Source organism: Pleurodeles waltl, chromosome 3_1 (genome assembly GCF_031143425.1).
Source record: "Pleurodeles waltl isolate 20211129_DDA chromosome 3_1, aPleWal1.hap1.20221129, whole genome shotgun sequence".
Taxonomy (NCBI): domain Eukaryota; kingdom Metazoa; phylum Chordata; class Amphibia; order Caudata; family Salamandridae; genus Pleurodeles; species Pleurodeles waltl.
In genome coordinates, this window is record NC_090440.1 from 1,977,142,913 (window position 1) to 1,977,162,944 (window position 20,032).

Here is a 20,032-nt window from a genome sequence, read left to right on the forward strand (position 1 = left end):
AGCCAGGGGAGAACAATCACTATCCTGATGTACTTCCCTGTTTGAGGCGACAGAACAAGGACCCAGGCCCACAACAGCAGGGGCATGCTCCAGTTCTTCGCCTTCCTGACTCCCATTGGATCCCTCTGTCCATACTCTCAGGGCCCACTAAGCCCATCCATGGGGAACCTTTCTCCTTTCCTGCGGATCCCATCTGTGTAGCACCTAACCTTACTTTGCTCACAGATGTATCCCAGGAGCAGGATAGTACCACCATGACCAACATAGTGGTGTTGCCCACTCTACCCCTGGGGTGTGACACTTGTCCCCTCCCCAGGGATAACTCTGTCCACCCGGACAGCAAGCCACAGTGATTACTGACAGCTGCCAGGGATGAGAGCCAGGCCCCAGGCCTCTCAAAGCTCTCCAACCACTGTGGCTGTGGAGAGTGGGGGGCGGTAGCCCCAGGTGCTGGGCACCCTTTAACCACTCTCCCTTCCACCAGGTCAGGGATGACAGCCTGAACCTGGTCCTCCCCTCTGGGGCTTTGTACCCTCCCCCCTGGAGCGGTACCCCCAGGGTCCAACATGGTCAGGGTGCTTACAGAAGTCACCCTGTACCATTCCTCCACCAGTGCAGGGCTGTTAACCTGCCACTGGCCCTCCAACCTGGGGCCTGTACCTTCAGGTTGGACTAGGGCCCGGGGTGAGGCTTCCCTCCCCCTGCCCTCCCTTCTGGGGTCCAGCACCCTCCAACTAGGAGTGGCCTCCTCAGAAGACAACATGGTAGGGGCACTGTTATCAGTAGCCCCTCCCTCCAGGTCCGGGGGGACACCCTGAACCTGGTCTTCCAGCCCAGGGTCTGTACCCTCAGACTGGATCACTGCCTGGCAAACCAGGACTTCCTGGGAGGCACACCTACCCCCCACCAGGTCAGAGTTTAACCTCTGCACCTGCCCATTCAACTCAGAGTCACCACCCTGAAGTTGAACAATCGCCTGGCATGCCAGGACTTCCTGGAGGGCACCCTGACCCTCCACCAGGTCAGAGTTTAACCTCTGCACCTGACCATTCAACTCAGAGTCACCACCCTGAAGTTGAACAATTGCCTGGCGCACCAGGACTTTCTGGGAGGCACACCTACCTCCCACCAGGTCAGAGTTTAACCTCTGAGCCTGGTTCCCCAACCCAGGGTCACCACCCTGAGGTTGGGCAATTGCCTGGCACGCCAGGACTTTCTGGGGGGCACACCTACCCCCCACCAGGTCAGAGTTTAACCTCTGAACCTGGTCATCCAACCCAGAATCAACACCCTGAGGTTGGACAATTGCCTGGCACAGCAGGGCTTCTTGGGAGGCACACCTACCTCCCACCAGGTCAGAGTTTAACCTCTGAACCTGGGTATCCAACCCAGAGTCACCGCCCTGAGGTTGAACAATTGCCTGGCACGCCAGGACTTTCTGGGGGGCACACCTACCCCCCACCAGGTCAGAGTTTAACCTCTGAACCCGGTTATCCAACCCAGAGTCAGCACTCTGAGGTTGAACAATTGCCTGGCACGCCAGGACTTTCTGGAGGGCACACTGACCCTCCACCAGGTCAGAGTTTAACCTCTGAACTGGGCCATTCAACTCAGAGTCACCACCCTGAAGTTGAACAATCGCCTGGCATGCCAGGACTTCCTGGAGGGCACACTGACCCTCCACCAGGTCAGAGTTTAACCTCTGAACCTGGTTCTCCAACCTAGGGTCACCATCCTGAGGTTGGACAACTGCCTGGTACACCAGGGCTTTCTGGGGGGCACACCTACCCCCCACCAGGTCAGAGGTTAACCTCTGAACCGGGATATCCAACCCAGAGTCACCACCCTGAGGTTGAACCATTGCCTGGCAGGCCAGGACTTTCAGGGAGGCACACCTACCTCCCACCAGGTCAGAGTTTAACCTCTGAGCCTGGTTCTCCAACCCAGGGTCACCACCCTGAGGTTGAACCATTGCCTGGTATACCAGGACTTTCTGGGGGGCACACCTACCCCCCACCAGGTCAGAGTTTGACCTCTGAACCTGGTTAGCCAACCCAGAGTCACCACCCTGAGGTTGGGCAATTGCCTGGCACCCCAGGACTTTCTGGGAGGCACACCTACCTCCCACCAGGTCAGAGTTTAACCTCTGAACCTGGCCATCCAACCCAGAGTCGACACCCTGAGGTTGGACAACTGCCTGGCACGCCAGGACTTTCTGGGGGGCACACCTACCCCCCACCAGGTCAGAGTTTAACCTCTGAACCTGACCATCCAACCCAGAGTCAACACCCTGAGGTTGGACTATTGCCTGGCACAGCAGGACTTCTTGGGAGGCACACCTACCTCCCACCCGGTCAGAGTTTGACCTCTTCACCTGGTAAGCCAACCCAGAGTCACCACCCTGAGGTTGAACCATTGCCTGGCATTCCAGGACTTTCTGGGGGGCACATCTACCCCCCACCAGGTCAAAGTTTAACCTCTGAACCCGGTTATCCAACCCAGAGTCACCACCCTGAGGTTGAATCTTTGCCTGGCGTGCCAGGACTTCCTGGGGGGCACTCTCACCCCCCACAAGGGACACGCCGTCCCCAAGGGCCACACAAGAGTCTGGTTGGCGCAGGTCTCCCGACCTCTGCCCATCCGGCAGAGTCTGGGTTTCCCCCAAACCAGAAAAGGTTTCACCTGGGTCATTCCTGGGGGGCTCTGCTCTCAGAGCTGACCCCTGACTTTCAAGATCCTCCACTGGGGTCGGCCACCCCCTCTCAACCCTATGTCTGGACTTCTGCACCCCCTCACTAGGAGTGGTACTGCCAGACACCAGAACTGTTGGGATGCTGTCTACAGTCATCCCCCCAAGTTCTTCTGACACTGCGGGGCTTCCCTCAAAAGGTAGCCCTACGGTACAGGTTAGGCTCTGAGACCTACCTGGGACACTACAATCCTCTCCCACCTCACTTGGTCGGGAACCACCTAGACCACTCTCTTCAGGAGCACCCCCAAATGCCTCTTCAGACTCTCTGGTACTCACCCAAAAGTCTGCCTCCACTGTAAGTTCCCTGGGGTCAGAGAACTCACACTCCACCTGGTGTTGGCGTAGCTCTGGAAAATAAGGACCAGACATATGCTCTCCAGCAATTACATCACTCTGCCCTTCACATGTATTAACCACAGTACCCTTCACCCAACCACCCAGTAACTCAACCTTGGAAAAGCACTCTACTTCACCCTCCTGAGACTGGTGAGACAGTATCTGTCTGTCCCTGACACTCAACCCAAACTCTTCTGGGATGTCTCTACACTCTATATCCAGGACGTCCACCAGGGGGGAACCCTTTTCTCTGTCACTCTCTGCTAGAGTCAGTAAAGTGTCCCTCCCCCCAGTAGGAATATGACTCCCTGTGCCAGTTCCCCAATCCTTCTCAGGGACCCTGTGCATAACGGGAACTACCTCATACCCTTGAACCGCCTGGGGTGTGTCAACTCTCTTCTTCAAGTTGGGTACCACATCTCTGGGCTTGTGCCCTTCTTCAGCAGTACTAGATGCAAGATTTTTGCTGCCACCATCTGAACTGGACTCAGCCCTTCCGGCCTCCAGTTTCAGCTCTTTACAGCTCAGCTCTTGAGCTGCAATCTTTTCTTCTTCCAGGGCTAAGAGACTTGCTGCCTCAGCCCTTTCAATAAACTCATCTAGCTCTTCCATCCACCGTGCTTGAGCCATGAGCCATTCTTTTTTCACTGGGTCTCTTTCCTCATCTGAGTCGTCCTCCTCCTCCTCTGAGGGGTACTTAGTCATTTGGTTTCTTGCTGCCTCTCTCTCTGCCCATCTGTCTTCCTCCCAGACTATGTAGGCATGTAGCATCTCTGCTTTAGTAGATCTCTTTGCTACAGGAAGGCCACATTCTCTGCAAAGCTTCCTTAGGTCAGCCTTAGTGAGGTGGTCAGTAGGCAAAAAGAATAAGTAGGTAAGCGATCCCATTCTGATAGGATCTTACCAGCAAAAACCAAAATCCAAAGTCCAAAATATCAATAGTATATCCAGGAGGACATCAGAGACCAAAAGTCAAAAAAGAGATAAAAAATCAAGTTGACCTTCAACTGTGGGTAGGTAGTGAAATACTTAGCTACTGTATGTCACTGCACAAACAAGTCCTATCCTCACCGCTGATCACCAATGTTAGAAATGGGGTTTTTGGTTGGCAGTTAGGTTGCCCTCTGTCCAAGCAAGAACCCTCACTCTAGTCAGGGTAAGTCACACACAATCCAAAATCAGCCTGTGCTCACCCTCCGGTAGCTTGGCACGAGCAGTCAGGCTTAACTTAGAAGGCAATGTGTAAAGCATTTGTGCAATAAATCATACAACACCATAGTATAACACCACAAAAATACACCACACAGTGTTTAGAAAAATATAGAATATTTATCTGGGTACTTGTAGGTCAAAAACGATCAAAGTTGCAATACGAATTTGTAAAGATATCACTGAAAAGTGATATTAAGTGTCTTTAAGTCTTTTAAAAAGCAATAAAGTGTCTTTCAAGCACAGAGTACCTGGTTTCTGGTGGGAAATCTCCTCAGAGGGCCACAGGAGAAGAGATGCGTGGAAAAAGGGGGTGTGTGCGTCGATTTCTCCTCAGCACACACAGACTTGCGTCGTTCTTTTCCACGCGGGGAAGTCGGGCGTCGTTTTCCGGCGCGCAGACAGTCTCTTTTTGTGGATCGCGGGGATTACCAGATGTCCCGGGTCTGTGCGTGGATTCTCCTGCTTATTTTCCGGCTGCGCGTCGTTCTGCGGGGCTGCGCGTCGAAGTTTCGATCTCACGGTAGGCGTCGCGTCGATTTCTCCTTGGAAGTCGGGCGGCGTTGTCCTGGCGAGGCCGTGCGTCGAAATTTTGGTCTCACGGCAGGCGTCGCGTCGATTTCTCCTTGGAAGTCGGGCGGCGTTGTCCTTGCGAGGCCGTGCGTCAAAGTTTCGCACTCACGGTAGGCGTCGCGTCGATTTCTCCTTGGAAGTCGGGCGGCTTTGTCCTTGCGAGGTTGTGCGTCGAAGTCTCGATCGTCCCGAGGGCGTCGCGTTGATCAGCGTCGGTGTGCGTCGTTTTTCTCGCCGCGAAACAAGCTGTGCGTCGAAATTTTCGGCGCACGGAGCGTCCACGTGAAAGGCAGAAGTCTTTTTGGTCCTGAGACTTCAAGGAACAGGAGGCAAGCTCTATCCAAGCCCTTGGAGAGCACTTTCACAGCCAGACAAGAGTTCAGCAAGGCAGCAGGGTAACAGCAAGACAGCAGTCCTTTGGAGAAAGCAGACAGGTGAGTCCTTTGAGCAGCCAGGCAGTTCTTCTTGGCAGGATGTAGTTTCTGGTTCCGGTTTCTTCTCCAGCAAGTGTCTGATGAGGTAGGGCAGAGGCCCTGTTTTATACTAAGTTGTGCCTTTGAAGTGGGGGTGATTTCAAAGAGTCTCTAAGAAATGCACCAAGTTCCCTTTCAGCTCAATCCTGTCTGCCAGAGTCCCAGTAGGGGGTGTGGCAGTCCTTTGTGTGAGGGCAGGCCCTCCACCCTCCCCGCCCAGGAAGACCCATTCAAAATGCAGATGTATGCAAGTGAGGCTGAGTACCCTGTGTTTGGGGTGTGTCTGAGTGAATGCACAAGGAGCTGTCAACTAAACCTAGCCAGACGTGGATTGAAGGGCACAACAAGATTTTAGTGCAAAGAAATGCTCACTTTCTAAAAGTGGCATTTCTAGAATAGTAATATTAAATCCGACTTCACCAGTCAGCAGGATTTTGTATTACCATTCTGGCCATACTAAATATGACCTTCCTGCTCCTTTCAGATCAGCAGCTGCCACTTCAACAGTGTATGAGGGCAGCCCCAATGTTAGCCTATGAAGGGAGCAGGCCTCACAGTAGTGTAAAAACGAATTTAGGAGTTTTACACTACCAGGACATATAACTACACAGGTACATGTCCTGCCTTTTACCTACACAGCACCCTGCTCTAGGGGTTACCTAGGGCACACATTAGGGATGACTTATATGTAGAAAAAAGGGGAGTTCTAGGCTTGGCAAGTACTTTTAAATGCCAAGTCGAAGTGGCAGTGAAACTGCACACACAGGCCTTGCAATGGCAGGCCTGAGACAAGGTTAAGGGGCTACTGAGGTGGGTGGCACAACCAGTGCTGCAGGCCCACTAGTAGCATTTAATCTACATGCCCCAGGCACATGTAGTGCACTCTACTAGGGACTTACAGGTAAGTTAAATAGTCAATCATGGATAAACCAATCAATAGTACAATTTACACAGAGAGCATATGCACTTTAGCACTGGTTAGCAGTGGTAAAGTGCTCAGAGGTCAAAAGCCAACAACAACAGGTCAGAAAAAAATAGGAGGAAGGAGGCAAAAAGTTTGGGGATGTCCCTGTCAAAAAGCCAGGTCCAACAGGGAAGCTCCGAGTGTGCCAAATGGGTCTCTTGCAGAAAAACCAAATGCACTGAGTGCCTTCTAAGATAGGAGTATATAGCATACCGCCGCTTAGGGGTATGTATGCCTCTCACATTCCAAGTATTCGCAGTGTATGAAGTCATGACACGAAGAGCCTAATACCCCCCAACCACCCCACCCCCACGTACAGTGCCGCACCAGCAGTAGCAGATTGCCAACACCCGATCAGGCGCACTGTATGTAGTTTCCAGCATAGCCAACACATAACCAATACCATCAGAGCAGATAGACAACAGGTCTCCGCCCAAACCCAACAACGAAAACATGCAACATCGCAACCACACATTATGAATCTCTGCAAGCCCCATACAAACCAGACTACCTGGCTATAGTGGATAACAGAGGGGGGGGGGGTGCACAGTAAACAAAGACAGTTACAGTACCAGCAATGACCCACCTCACCCTCACAGGCCAGCGACCCACGCCCGGCAACCAGGCCCACTATCAGCTGATATCAACACATTCTTGCTAGAGTCCAGTTAGTACAGCACTCCAAACGGATGGCCACAGCAGTGACCAGTCAGCCAGCGCAATTCCTGTAGCACCTAAAAAAGTTTGTCCGCTGTCGCAGGCGTTACAGGCGGGCCCCTGGTGAAGCCCAACTCCGAAAGTCGATCCGGCGTGTTAGGACGATCACTAGGTGGCTGCAAGATTTCAGTCTCCGACGCCACCGGGGAGGCACTAATGGCCGCAGCAAAGTGAATTGCCCCCCTCCTCTCCTGTATGAGCTGCTCCAAGTCAGGGGCATGAGCCACAGCCTCCGCGCGCACAACACTGCCCTTCCGGGCCTGACCCGACTGCGCCTGTTCTGCGACACCGGAACGCTCCGCTCCACTGAACGACCCGAGGCGCGTCCTGTTGACTCGAGTCACTTCCATGCTGCCTCCGGCGTGGTAAAGAAGTGTGACTTGTTCTCTGCTACAATGCGGAGCTTGGCAGGGAATAATAGAGCGTAATCCAGTCCAAGACCTTCTGAGTTTACGCTTCAAGGGCATGTAGGAGGCCCGATCCCTCTGCAATGCCAGAGTAGTCCGGAAACAGCAGTACCTGCCCATCTTCCACTCAAGGCGGCAGAGTTTTAAGTTTAACATCTCTGTCCGCATAATGGAGGAGGCGGATTATGAAAGTACGGGGGCCACTCCCCGGAGGTCTCGGCCGCATGGGAATCCGATGTGCCCGCTCCACTGGAAAAAAAAAGGGCGTTAGCGTGCCTGCCGGCACCAACCTCCGTAGCCAGTTCTCAGAGTTTGCCACTGCATCCCGCCCCTCTGTACCTTCCGGCAAACCAACCACCCGTATGTTGTTTCTCCTGGAGCACCACTCCGCATCCTCCACACGACGCTCCAGCTCCACCACACGTGCTAGCAGGTCCCCCATCTCAGACTTCAAACGGGACGCCATTGGCGTCAACTCATCCACCCGTGCCTCTATCGCACCTGTTTTGTCCGCCAGCTTACGGTGATCAGCGTGCAGGAGGACAAGGTCACTGGTCACCTTATCTATCTTGGCTTCCAATGATGTGCGGGACCGCTCCAACGAGTCTCCAATGCGCTCCACCGCAGCTAGTACTGCATCCAACTTCTGGCTGTCCTGCGCCGCCGCGTCCTGCGACCTTCCAGTACCAGAATGAAGACGGCCCGTCCCCGCCATGATCTAGGCCATGGAGGAATCCAACCAGTTCCCAATCTCTCACAAGCCGCCACGCCGCCGACTCCACCAGCTCCGGACCCTCTAATGTTCGCGGCTGGTGGAGAGATATCAAGCCAAGGGACTACTATGAACGGTACAACAGTCCCACGCCGAAATGAACACTCCGGATCCGCTCCCAGCTCCACACCACCAGCGTCCGCATGTACCGGATTCCACAGCAATAGGCACCAAAGGAGGACCTCTTCCCGACGCCGTCCTCGCAGCCAACGACCGCTCCACTACCCGGGCTCCTTCAACAACGCTCCATTCAGCACTGCACCAGTCCTTGAATCAGGCTGGGCCCGCTTGCCTTCGCAACCAAACCAGCACCGCGCGGCAGCACAAGCAGCCCAGCCAGCAGCCGCTGCAATGCTGGCCTCCTACTGCCAACCTCCAGGTCCCCGGGTCCCAATGCCAGCCTTCAAAGGCCCCAGGTGATCTGCCAAGGCAAAGTCAGTCCTGTAATCTAGGCCGTGTGGTCCACGGGGCCAGCCTAACCCCCGCCGCATCGAGGCGCCCGCCACGGCAGGCCAGCACACGCAACCCCATGCCCACCGCAGCCACAAATGTTGTCTCTGTGCCCCCGATGGGGCACTCATGCTCCGGGAGGCCCTCCTCCGGCCCTCTCCTGCGGCCAGGTCCCGCCGTGGCGCTCCCGCACCGTGGCCCGGCCGCAGAACCTCGTGGTCCCGGCTCAGCACCTCCGCGGGCCCCTCCGGGGGTCCCGCAGGCAGCCTGCGCGCACTCCTCACCTGTAGCCTTGTCTTCGCCCCCACTGGTGCACCAATATTTTGGGGAGTCTCACCCAGAGTTCGCTCCTGTGATCGGGCCCCGCCGCGCGCTCGACACCACACGGCGCAGCTGCACCGCCGCCCGACCAAACACCTCAGGCTGCCGGCCCACGCGGCCCCAGCTCAACTCCTCTGCGTGGCTCCGACGAGTTGCGCGCAGCACCAATTTGGCCCGGTGTCCCGCTGATGCCGTCACCGGCCTGCCGCCGCCGGTCTCCTGACTCCCCAGATGGCACCGGATAAGCCAGACGGGACGCAGAGCTTCTTCAGCTCGCGTCCGCCATTACCAACGGCTTGGCCACACCCCTATTTAGTACTTCTTTCATGACACTATTTTGACAATGTACGTTTTAGGACATTACAATTGGGAAGAATCTACAGTAGGCCACAAGTTTTCCCATGTCACCTTCTTCCAGCTACTGTACATCTTGCTGCAACATAGCTGTATTAGTTAACCATCATTTCATCATGATATGGTATGAGGTATATGACCATTTGCAGATTGCAGATTGCAGGGCCTTGTATGGAATCAGTAGGAATAAATTTTGCATTGCCATACTTTTTGTTGACAAGAGGTTACTAAGGTATGCTACAAGAGCCAAACCATTCAAGGTGACAAGGTTTCCTACTTGATACATGGGTTTTGTGATTGCACAACTTCACTAATGTAATTGGAGTTGTCTTTGACTCTGACTTTACGGTGGACAGCTGTTTACAGTTAATGCTGCATGCATGCATGTGGCCTTGCAAATGTTGGTCCCCTTTGGTGGCCCTCTTTTTAGGGGAGGCCGTCAGGCATTGCAGCGCCGGCCTGGCGAGGAGCAATTCCCATTGATGATGCTAGTCATCCATTGTGATGCTTGAGGGTTTTGCTTCTGACACCGTTGGTATGATCTGACCTGTGAAACAGTGCTGGAGTCACCGAAGACAAGGGGAAATGTACAATGGATGAATATGTGGGATGTAATGTTATTGGGGGTGACATTGCATTGATTGGTATTTCATATGGTAAGTATTTCATTATGGCTTGGCCAATGTCAACATCATTTGGGTTCCCTTTCTCCCTATAATATTGGTTGGACATTTGTTTAATGTGTGCAAGCTGGAGATTTGTTTGTCCACACATTGGGGGGGGGGGGGTATTCAGTTGTCATACTTCTGTATATTTTAATAGAGGTGTCCATTTTGATGCGTGTACCTTACACCAACTTTACCTAAATCTGCGACCCATGCTGTCACTGCTGTATTTGCTTTCATGACTTGCATTTAGCTTTCATGGCTTGCACTTACACGTTTCTCACATATGCATGGCACTTGTTTATACTATTAGTTGTCAATGATATACATTAAGCCACAGTTCCTGTGCAGGTAGTGGTTTTGAGGGCTGTGAAAGTAGTATGTGGCCTAGGGCACCAGTCTTCCAGGGGTCCCCGTGGTGGAGAAATTCCTATTCTGCAGGGATTCTTCACATTGTGACCTTTTAATGTTTCTCACACTGGTTGTTTTTAATTCCATTTACCTTGCATTATCTTGAAATGTGGGTGATATGTGGAAGTCCATAACAGAGGTTTAGCAGAGAAGGTGGGCTTCAGTTTCGTGACACATACATACATATGTATCTTTTATATCTCAATAGGCCGTGGCATGTGAACAATTTGAGGGTGTCGCTTAGAACTGTAGGTGGGATATTGATGATGAGTTGCTGTTGTGTGACGCAATGTTAAAGACACATCCCTTTCCCAGAATATTGGTTGTACACACATTTAAAATTTAGAAGAGTATTCCTATACAGTTTCAGTGCACTGGCCAAATGAGGCATCATAGGGCTCTGATTGGGTCATACCTTGAGTACAACTCTGAACAGGGGCACACAAGATATGTTTGGGCCACAGACCATGTACCCTATGTAAGGTCTAATGCGGGGCAACAATTTGCTGTGCAGTTTTTGGCAATGGGTAAGTGTTTATCTTAAGGTCGGTTGTGTCCACGTTGGTTTTGGACATCATCTAGCAGCACAAACAGCAGAAGTATATGTATGATTGGCTCTATGGCGGCACCCGATGTGTGAAGCAGAGTACACAGCCTTATATGCCTCCCTTTCAGCCTGCCCAGATGTGGTGGTTGGACTGCCACAGTCACATCAACAAAACACCACATCGTAATTGGACCGGCGGTTGCATAGGCGCTCTGGCCTCTGCAGACGCATTGGCCTACCTTGCCACCGCTGCGGTTTAGATTTTCTGGCGGTGTCGGTGGGACCGCATCAGTCTTTCATCTACGTAACTCCATGCATTGTAAAACAGCAGCTCAACTGCAAACACTGCAGCAGGGTGACCTTCGCTGTTGCCATGGCTGTCCCAGGACCTCCAAAGTCAAAATCAGGCCATCAGTTTCACATCAGAATTCTAGATTTCAGACAAGTTAATTTAGCCCTAAAAGCCTTCCTACCACCTCGGATAATGGAGTGGATTCGTGTTCGGACAGCTGAGCCCACCACTATGTCCTGTCTGAACAAACAGGTAAGTATGAAGACCAGAACATTGCCTCTAAAAGTTCAGGCAATGTAAAAGTGCCTTCTATCAAACCAGCTTAAAATACATGTAGAACAGGCAGCTGCAATCTGCAGGGTGTTCAAATAAATCCACTTTGTCCAGCCTTGCTGTGAAACGTCCCCTTTTCAAAGATAAGCTAGGCAACTATATAGTGGTTTTTTTTTTTGGCATCTGTACTAGACATTCCAGTCTAGATTCAAATCGTAGAACAGATGCCAAAGTTAGTCAGGCTTTCTTACCTTATTTGATGCATATTTGTGTTATATCATGATTCTGCTACCTACATAGTCCTGTTTACTTTCATTTGTTATGTACTGGGTTTGAATGCCTGTGTTTATACTTATGAATTTTTGTGAGAGAAAAATTAAAATTCTCTTGAGGTAGCTTGCAGGTAGACCCATAAAAATAATTTTTGAGAAGTCCTTATGTCGACTATAAAATATTTTGGAATCTAGCATCTGGGTGGGACGATTCAGTGTTTGTGACTTCAGTCAGGTTTGATGTGATTGATAACCATAATTGTAGGTACATAACTTTCCCTTCATTAGTATTCCTACTGATAGTGTGTCTTACTGGATCCTATACCAAAATCTACAAGAGTGAGATTTTCTATTAGAAATATTGTAATAAAAGATAAATAGTGTAAAAAACTGAAAATAGCTAGACTAATTCTATTGTTTTTTTGGATTTCAGGTGCCTGTTGGCTTTAGTGTGGCTGGTAGTGTCAGGGTAGGAAATGCTCTTGGAGCTGGTAATATTCAGCAGGCGAAAAGATCAGCCAGTATGGCTTTGCTGTGCACAGGTGAGTTCTAAATGAGTTTGATTTCCATGCCACTGTGCTTAACAATTGTCTTTACCCAGTCACCGTCTGTTTTTTGTTAAGTGTTCCCTATATTTGGCAAGATTGTCTGACATCATATTTGGGGTAAACAAATTTAAATACAAAAATAAAGCCCCAAAATATCGAGATAAAAGTATCATCTTCCTGTACTTTGTAGGTAGAGGGCAAAATATCGACTGCATAACAAATACAAAAATAGTGCGACAAAGTAGGTAAGTATATTGAAATGGTAATATATCAATTTTAAAAACTATTTACTCATTTACATTTTAAAAAAGCTACTAAACCATTATGACTTATGAACCAAAATTAATATATAAATCAATGTAATATATGAATAACAATAAAATATTAGCAATGCAATAAAAATATGAATATTAATATTGGAAAACACTGTCAAGCATTAAAAATATACAGATACAGAGCATTAAAATTGCAGCATAGAAAAAACTTAAAAATAAAAATAGATAAATAAAATGACTTTGAAATTTAAATCACCCGAAAAATAAATCTTCAAAAAATGATAACAATTAAAAACATAAAGATTACACTTGTCGATGTCCAATTTGCTATTCCCACTCCAACTTAAACAATAGTAGGGAAAGTATCGGACTTTGAAGGGGTCAAATGTGCTATCCCACTCGACTGTAAGCAAAAGTAGGAAAAGTGTTGCGCTTTGGAGCGTTCAAAATTATTGTTCCAACTCCAGTGTAAGCAGCAGCAGGCAAACTGTTAAAGCTTAGAAAACTGAAAACTGTAAATGTACTATTCTCCCCTCCAAAATATATATGTTCGATGGCATGTGTAGCTGCAGATACACATGCTGTGCACTGTTCATGCCATCTAGTGTTGGGCTCGGAGTGTTACAAGTTGTTTTTCTTCTAAGAAGTCTTTTCGAGTCACCGGACCGAGTGACTCCTCCCTTTCGGCTCCATTGCGCATAGGCGTCTCCATCTTAGATTGTTTTCTTTCCGCCATCGGGTTCGGACGTGTTCCTCTTCGCTCCGTAATTCGAATTGGGAAACTTAGAAAACCATCGAAAATGTGTTGGTATTGTTTACGTTCAGCACCAGTTTAGTTTCCTCACATCGGCCCCGACATCAAGACCGCTTCGGCAGCCCTTCGGGGCTTCCGCACTTCGACAAGGCCTGGTTGGCCCGACCACACCCGTCGTCGAAGACTAATGGACCGGACCCCCTTCCGTTTCTGTCCTAAGAGTCACGCCAAGTATACTTATACAGACCAGAAGACCTTAAGGGATCGGCGCGCAAGACGACTACAGATGGCGTCGAAGCCAAAACAACATCTTGACGTCGAGGAGGAAGAGATGTGGATATCCATTCAAGGATCGGACTCTGAGGAATCCGACGGTGATCGACATTCGGCAGCACGGCAAAAAGTGAGTACACCTGCCCCGTCCCACACCCAAGGTCACACCAAAAAACTAAAGGCCACGGGGACGCCACTGCCAGAAGGCCATGGCTCAACCCACAGAAAAGAAGGTGACCAAGTAACATCGGCACTGAAAAAGGCCAAAGATTTGCTGAAGACTTCCGACTCCAGTCGAGAAACCGGCACCGAAAAAAGTCGGCATCGAATAATCGAATCGCGCAAGCCTCGAAAGAGTTTATCGGAACCGAAAAAGACAATTTCAATGGGAATTTCGATACCAAAAATAACGGCTTTGGAGCCGAAACGTTCTTCCTACACTGAAGAACAAGGGCTTTCTCTGCAGCTCAAGGAAAAGCACAGATTTGAGCAGGAACTGGATTTAGAAGAACATGACCTAACACAACAAAGGTTAGAAATCCAGAAGGACACAGGGAAGATACAAAACATCCCTCCACTCAAGACAAAAAGAAAACTGGCTTTTCACGAGAGAGAGAGATGCAAACAAAAGCCAAAGTGGTTAGAGAACAGTCACCACCACCACATTTCTCACCACAAACATCCCCACTGCAATCACCAAAGCTGTCACCAGTGGGTACACCAATGGCGCAGTCACCCACACATACTGGGATGACTCACGATGATGCGGATCCCTGGGATCTATACGACCCACCTATATCGGACAACAGCCCAGAGTGTTATCCAACTAAACCTTCACCGCCAGAGGACAGTACAGCCTACACGCAGGTACTAGCCAGAGCAGCAACATTCCACAACGTGACAGTGCACTCCAAACCGGTGGAGGATGACTTCCTGTTCAACACTCTAGCATCCACGCATGCATCCTACCAACGTTTACCAATGTTACCGGGCATGCTTAAACACGCACAGCAGGTCTTCCAAGAACCTGTAAAAGGCAGAGCCATCACGCCAAGGGTCGAAAAGAAATATAAACCGCCCCGTCAGACCCAGTGTTTATTACTCAACAGCTCCCTCCGGCCTCAGTGGTTGTGGGGGCTGCAAGAAAAAGGGCAAATTCACAATCATCAGGGGATGCGCCACCCCTGGCAAGGAGAGTCGAAAATTCGATGCGGCAGGGAAAAGAGTGGCATCGCAGGCAGCCAATCAGTGGCGAATTGCCAACTCACAAGCCCTACTTGTCCGCTACGACAGGGCGCACTGGGATGAAATGCAAGACATCATCCAGCACTTGCCCAAAGAACACCAAAAACGTGCCCAACAAGTGGTCGAAGAAGGACAGACCATATCAGGCAACCAAATCCGGTCTGCCCTAGACTCTGCTGATACAGCAGCACGGACTGTCAATACAGCAGTAACAATTCAAGGGCATGCATGGCTGCGAAGTTCTGGGTTTAAACGTGAAATACAACAGGCGGTATTGAATATGCAGTTTAATCAACATCAGCAGTTTGGGCCAGAAGTGGATACCGCAATCGAAAAAATGAAAAAAGACACGGACACGCCCAAAGCCATGGGCGCGCTCTACTCCTCACAATACAGTGGAACATTTAGGAAACCACAGTTTAGGGGAGGGTTTAGACAACAGCCATCAGAACCATCCACCTCCCAAACAAAACCCACCTACCAGAATCAGTACCAGAGGGGGGGGTTTCGTGGTTCCTACAGAGGACAACTCCCAAGACGAAGAGGGAAATTCCAGCCCTCTAAGCCAAGCCCTAGCAAACAGTAACTTCAATGTCACACTTCCCCAACACATATCACCAGTGGGGGGGAGATTAACCAAATACAACCACAATTGGACACACATTACCACAGACACGTGGGTCCTATCAATTATCCAACATGGTTATTGCATAGAATTCACAACATTCCCTCCAGATGTTCCCCCAAGACCACACAAAATGTCTCCACAACACTTAGACCTATTACAAATAGAGGTCCAAGCACTGCTACAAAAACAAGCCATAGAGCTAGTACCCTATCACCAGAAAGGAACAGGTGTTTACTCCCTGTATTTCCTTATCCCGAAAAAAGACAAAACGTTCGGGCCTATCTTAGATCATAGGACACTGAGGGGGTTATTCTAACTTTGGAGGAGTGTTCATCCGTCCCAAAAGTGACGGTAAAGTGACGGATATACCACCAGCCGTATTACGAGTTCCATAGGATATAATGGACTCGTAATACGGCTGGTGGTAAATCCGTCACTTTTCCGTCACTTTTGGGACGGATTAACACCTCCTCCAAAGTTAGAATAACCCCCTGAATCTCTTCATCAAATCAGATCATTTCCACATGGTAACACTTCAGGACGTAGTTCCCTTACTAAAACAAGGGGAATACATGACAACACTGGATCTCAAGGATGCGTGTTTTCACATATCCATCTCACAGGAAATACCTCAGGTTTGTAATACAAGGCAAACATTACCAATTCAAAGTGTTGCCATTCGGAATAACAACAGCCCCCAGGGTATTTACCAAATGGCTAGCTGTAGTAGCAACTCATATAAGGAGACATCAGATGCACTTATTCCCATATCTAGACGATTGGCTAATAAAAGCCAACACTCAACAACAATGTCACGTTCACACGCAATACGTAATAGATACTCTACACAAACTAGGGTTTTCTATCAATTACCAAAAATCTCGTTTACAACCAGCCCAAATACAACAATATTTAGGAGCAACACTCAACACACAAAGAGCAACTGCCACTCCAAGTTCACAAAGGGTACAGTTGTTTCAAAATATAAGATAAAGCATGCAACCAAACCAACAATACATGGTCAGGTTTGTGATGAAACTATTAGGCATGATGTTGTCATGCTTAGCTATTGTCCCAAACGCAAGACTACATATGCGGCCCTTACAACAGTGCTTAGCAAAACAATGGACGCAGACACAGGGTCAACTCCAAGATCTAGTGTTGATAGACCGCCAAACACACTCTTCGCTTCAATGGTGAAACCCTGTAAATTTAAACAAAGGGCGGGCTTTTCAAGACCCAGTCCCTCACGCTATTCTCACAATAGATGCATCCATGATTGGGTGGGGAGCACAACTCAACAATCACAGCATACAAGGTCAGTGGGACAATCAGCAAAAACAACTCCACATAAATCACTTAGAACTGTCAGCAGTCTTTCTAGCACTAAAAGCCTTTCAACCCCTTCTAGCCCACAAACACGTTCTTGTCAAAACAGACAATATGACAACAATGTATTATCTAAACAAACAGGGGGGGGACACTCGTCACAGCTGTGTCTCCTAGCACAATAAATTTGGCATTGGGCAATTCACAACAACATTCACCTAATAGCACAATATATACCAGGCGTTCACAATCAGTTAGCCGACAATCTCAGTTGAGATCACCAACAAACTCACGAGTGAGAAATACATCCCCAGATCCTACAACATCACTTCCACCGCTGGGAACACCAAACATAGATCTGTTTGCCACAAAAGAAAACACAAAATGCCAAAACTTTGCGTCCAGATACCCACACCCTCAGTCCAAGGGCAATGCTCTATGGATCAGCTGCTCAGGGATATTTGCTTACGCTTTTTCCCCTCTCCCGCTCATTCCTTATCTTGTCAACAAACTGAGTCAAAACAAGCTCAAACTAATACTTATAGCACCAACGTGGGCACGCCAACCTTGGTACACCACACTGTTGGAACTATCTGTTGTCCCCCACATCAAACTACCAAACAGACCAGATCTGTTAACTCAACACAACCTACAGATCAGACACCCGAATCCAGCATCGCTCAATCTAGCAATCTGGCTCCTGAAGTCTTAGAATTTGGATATCTAAACCTTTCCAAAGAGTGTATGGAGGTCATTAAACAAGCAAGAAAACCCACAACAAGACATTGTTACGCTAACAAATGGAAAAGGTTTGTCTGCTACTGCCAGGCTAATCAAATTATGCCATTAAACGCCTCCACACAAAACATTGTAAGTTATTTACTACACCTACAAAAGTCCAATCAAGCCTTCTCTTCCATTAAAATCCATCTCACTGCAATATCTGCTTATCTGCAGATTAAACAGTCAAAATCTCTTTTTAGAATCCCAGTTATTAAAGCCTTTATGGAAGGACTAAAAAGAATCATACCCCCAAGAACACCACCAGTACCTTCGTGGAATCTTAATATTGTATTAACATGACTCATGGGCCCACCATTTGAACCCAGCTTTTTGACTTGGAAAGTATCTTTTCTAATAGCCATCACTTCACTTCGAAGAGTTAGCGAAATACAGGTGTTTACTATTCAAGAACCCTTTTTACAAATACATAAACATAAGGTGGTTCTCCGCACAAATCCACAATTCTCACCAAAAGTCAAATCACGGTTTCATCTAAACCAAACGGTGGAACTCCCAGTCTTCTTTCCACAACCAGACACAGTAGCAGAAAGGGCATTACATACATTAGACATAAAAAGAGCGCTAATGTATTACATTGACAGAACAAAACAATTTCGTAAAACAAAACAATTGTTCGTAGCTTTCCAAAAACCTCATGCAGGTAACCCTATATCCAAACAGGGCATTGCCAGATTGATAGTCAAATGCATTCAGACCTGTTACCTTAAAGCTAAAAGGGAATTACCCATTACTCCAAGGGCACACACTACTAGAAAGAAAGGAGCCACAATGGCTTTTCTAGGTAATATACCAATGACAGAGATTTGTAAGGCAGCCACCTGGTCTACGCCCCATACTTTTACTAAGCATTACTGTGTAGATGTGCTAGCAACACAACAAGCCACAGGAGGACATGCTGTACTAAGAACATTATTTCAAACAACTTCAACTCCTACAGGCTGACCACCGCTTTTGGGGAGATTACTGCTTTGTAGTCTGTGTACAGCATGTGTATCTGCAGCTTCACATGCCATTGAACGGAATATGTCACTTACCTAGTGTATATCTGTTCGCGGCATGTTGCGCTGCAGATTCACATGCGCCCTCCTACCTCCGCGGGAGCCTGTAGCCGTTTTAGTTGCATGTGAATTGTAAATATGTAAATAAATATTATTCTAGTACACACTATGTACATACATATCTACTCCATTGCATGGGCACCTCTAGTATCCTTACTTTACCAACTCCTACCTCACCCTTTGCGGGGAAAACAATCTAAGATGGAGTCGATGCCCATGCGCAATGGAGCCGAAAGGGAGGAGTCACTCTGTCCCTTGACTCGAAAAAACTTCTTCGAAGAAAAAACAACTTGTAACACTCCGAGCCCAACACTAGATGGCAGGAACAGTGCACAGCATGTGAATCTGCAGCGCAACATGCCACGAACAGATGTACACTGGGTAAGTGACATTTTGTATATGTATGTGTGTGTATATATATGTTCGATGGCATGTGTAGCTGCAGATACACATGCTGTGCACATCCCGCCATCTGGTGTTGGGCTCGGAGTGTTACAAGTTTTTTTTCTTCGAAGAAGTCTTTTCGAGTCACGAGACCGAGGGACTCCTCCCATTTCGACTCCATTGCGCATGGGCGTCGACTCCATCTTAGATTGTTTTTTTTTCCGCCATCGGGTTCGGACGTGTTCCTTTTCGTGCCGAGTTTCGGGTCGGAAAGTTAGTTAGAATCTCGGAAAAATCATCGGTATTGTTTGCGTTCGGTATCGGGTTAGTTACAACAGATCGACACCGAATTAAGAAGAGCTCCGGTGGCCCTTCAGGGTTTTTTTCGATCCCCGTCGGGGCCTGGTCGGCCCGGCCATGTGTCTCTTCAAGGCTGATGGAACGGACCCCATTCCGCTTCTGTCCAAAATGCCATAACAAGTATCCATATACAGATCAACACCTGGTCTGTAACTTGTGAGGCCTGTCGAGAGTTTCGGTCCAGGAAGACACTCAGGGACCGAAGAGCAAGAAGACTGCAAATGGCGTCGGCGCCGACAGGACAAGAGCTTTCGAGGAGGAGGAAGAAACATTCTCCACCCAGGAATCGGACTCGGAGATCGATCCCGAAGAAACGCCGAAAACCGTGAGTAAGACGTCGAAGCAAAGAACTAACGAGAAGACCGCTAAAGCCCAGGGGACGCCACCGCCAACAGGCCATGGCTTAACCCGAAAAATAGGTGACCGTCCATCGGCACTGAAAAAGGGCGAGCTGGTGTCGAAGTCATCCGACCCCGGTCGAGATACCGGCACACAGCAATCTCGGGCCCGAGATAGTGGCTCAGAGAAGATTCGGCATCTAGACAGCGGCACCGAAATGGGTCGGCACCGAGAGGGCACGACGCCG

General features: G+C 49.1%; 1 protein-coding gene across 2 annotated transcripts in view; it reads left to right on the forward strand.

Annotated features, from left to right (window-relative positions):
* LOC138285877 (multidrug and toxin extrusion protein 2-like) overlaps positions 1-20,032 on the forward strand; it is a 445,083-nt gene that overhangs the window by 277,672 nt on the left and 147,379 nt on the right. For both annotated transcript variants that reach the window (XM_069226369.1, XM_069226368.1), the window contains one exon: positions 12,222-12,330. In XM_069226369.1, coding sequence (XP_069082470.1) covers positions 12,222-12,330 — 109 coding nt within the window. The remainder of the gene's footprint in view (positions 1-12,221; positions 12,331-20,032) is intronic.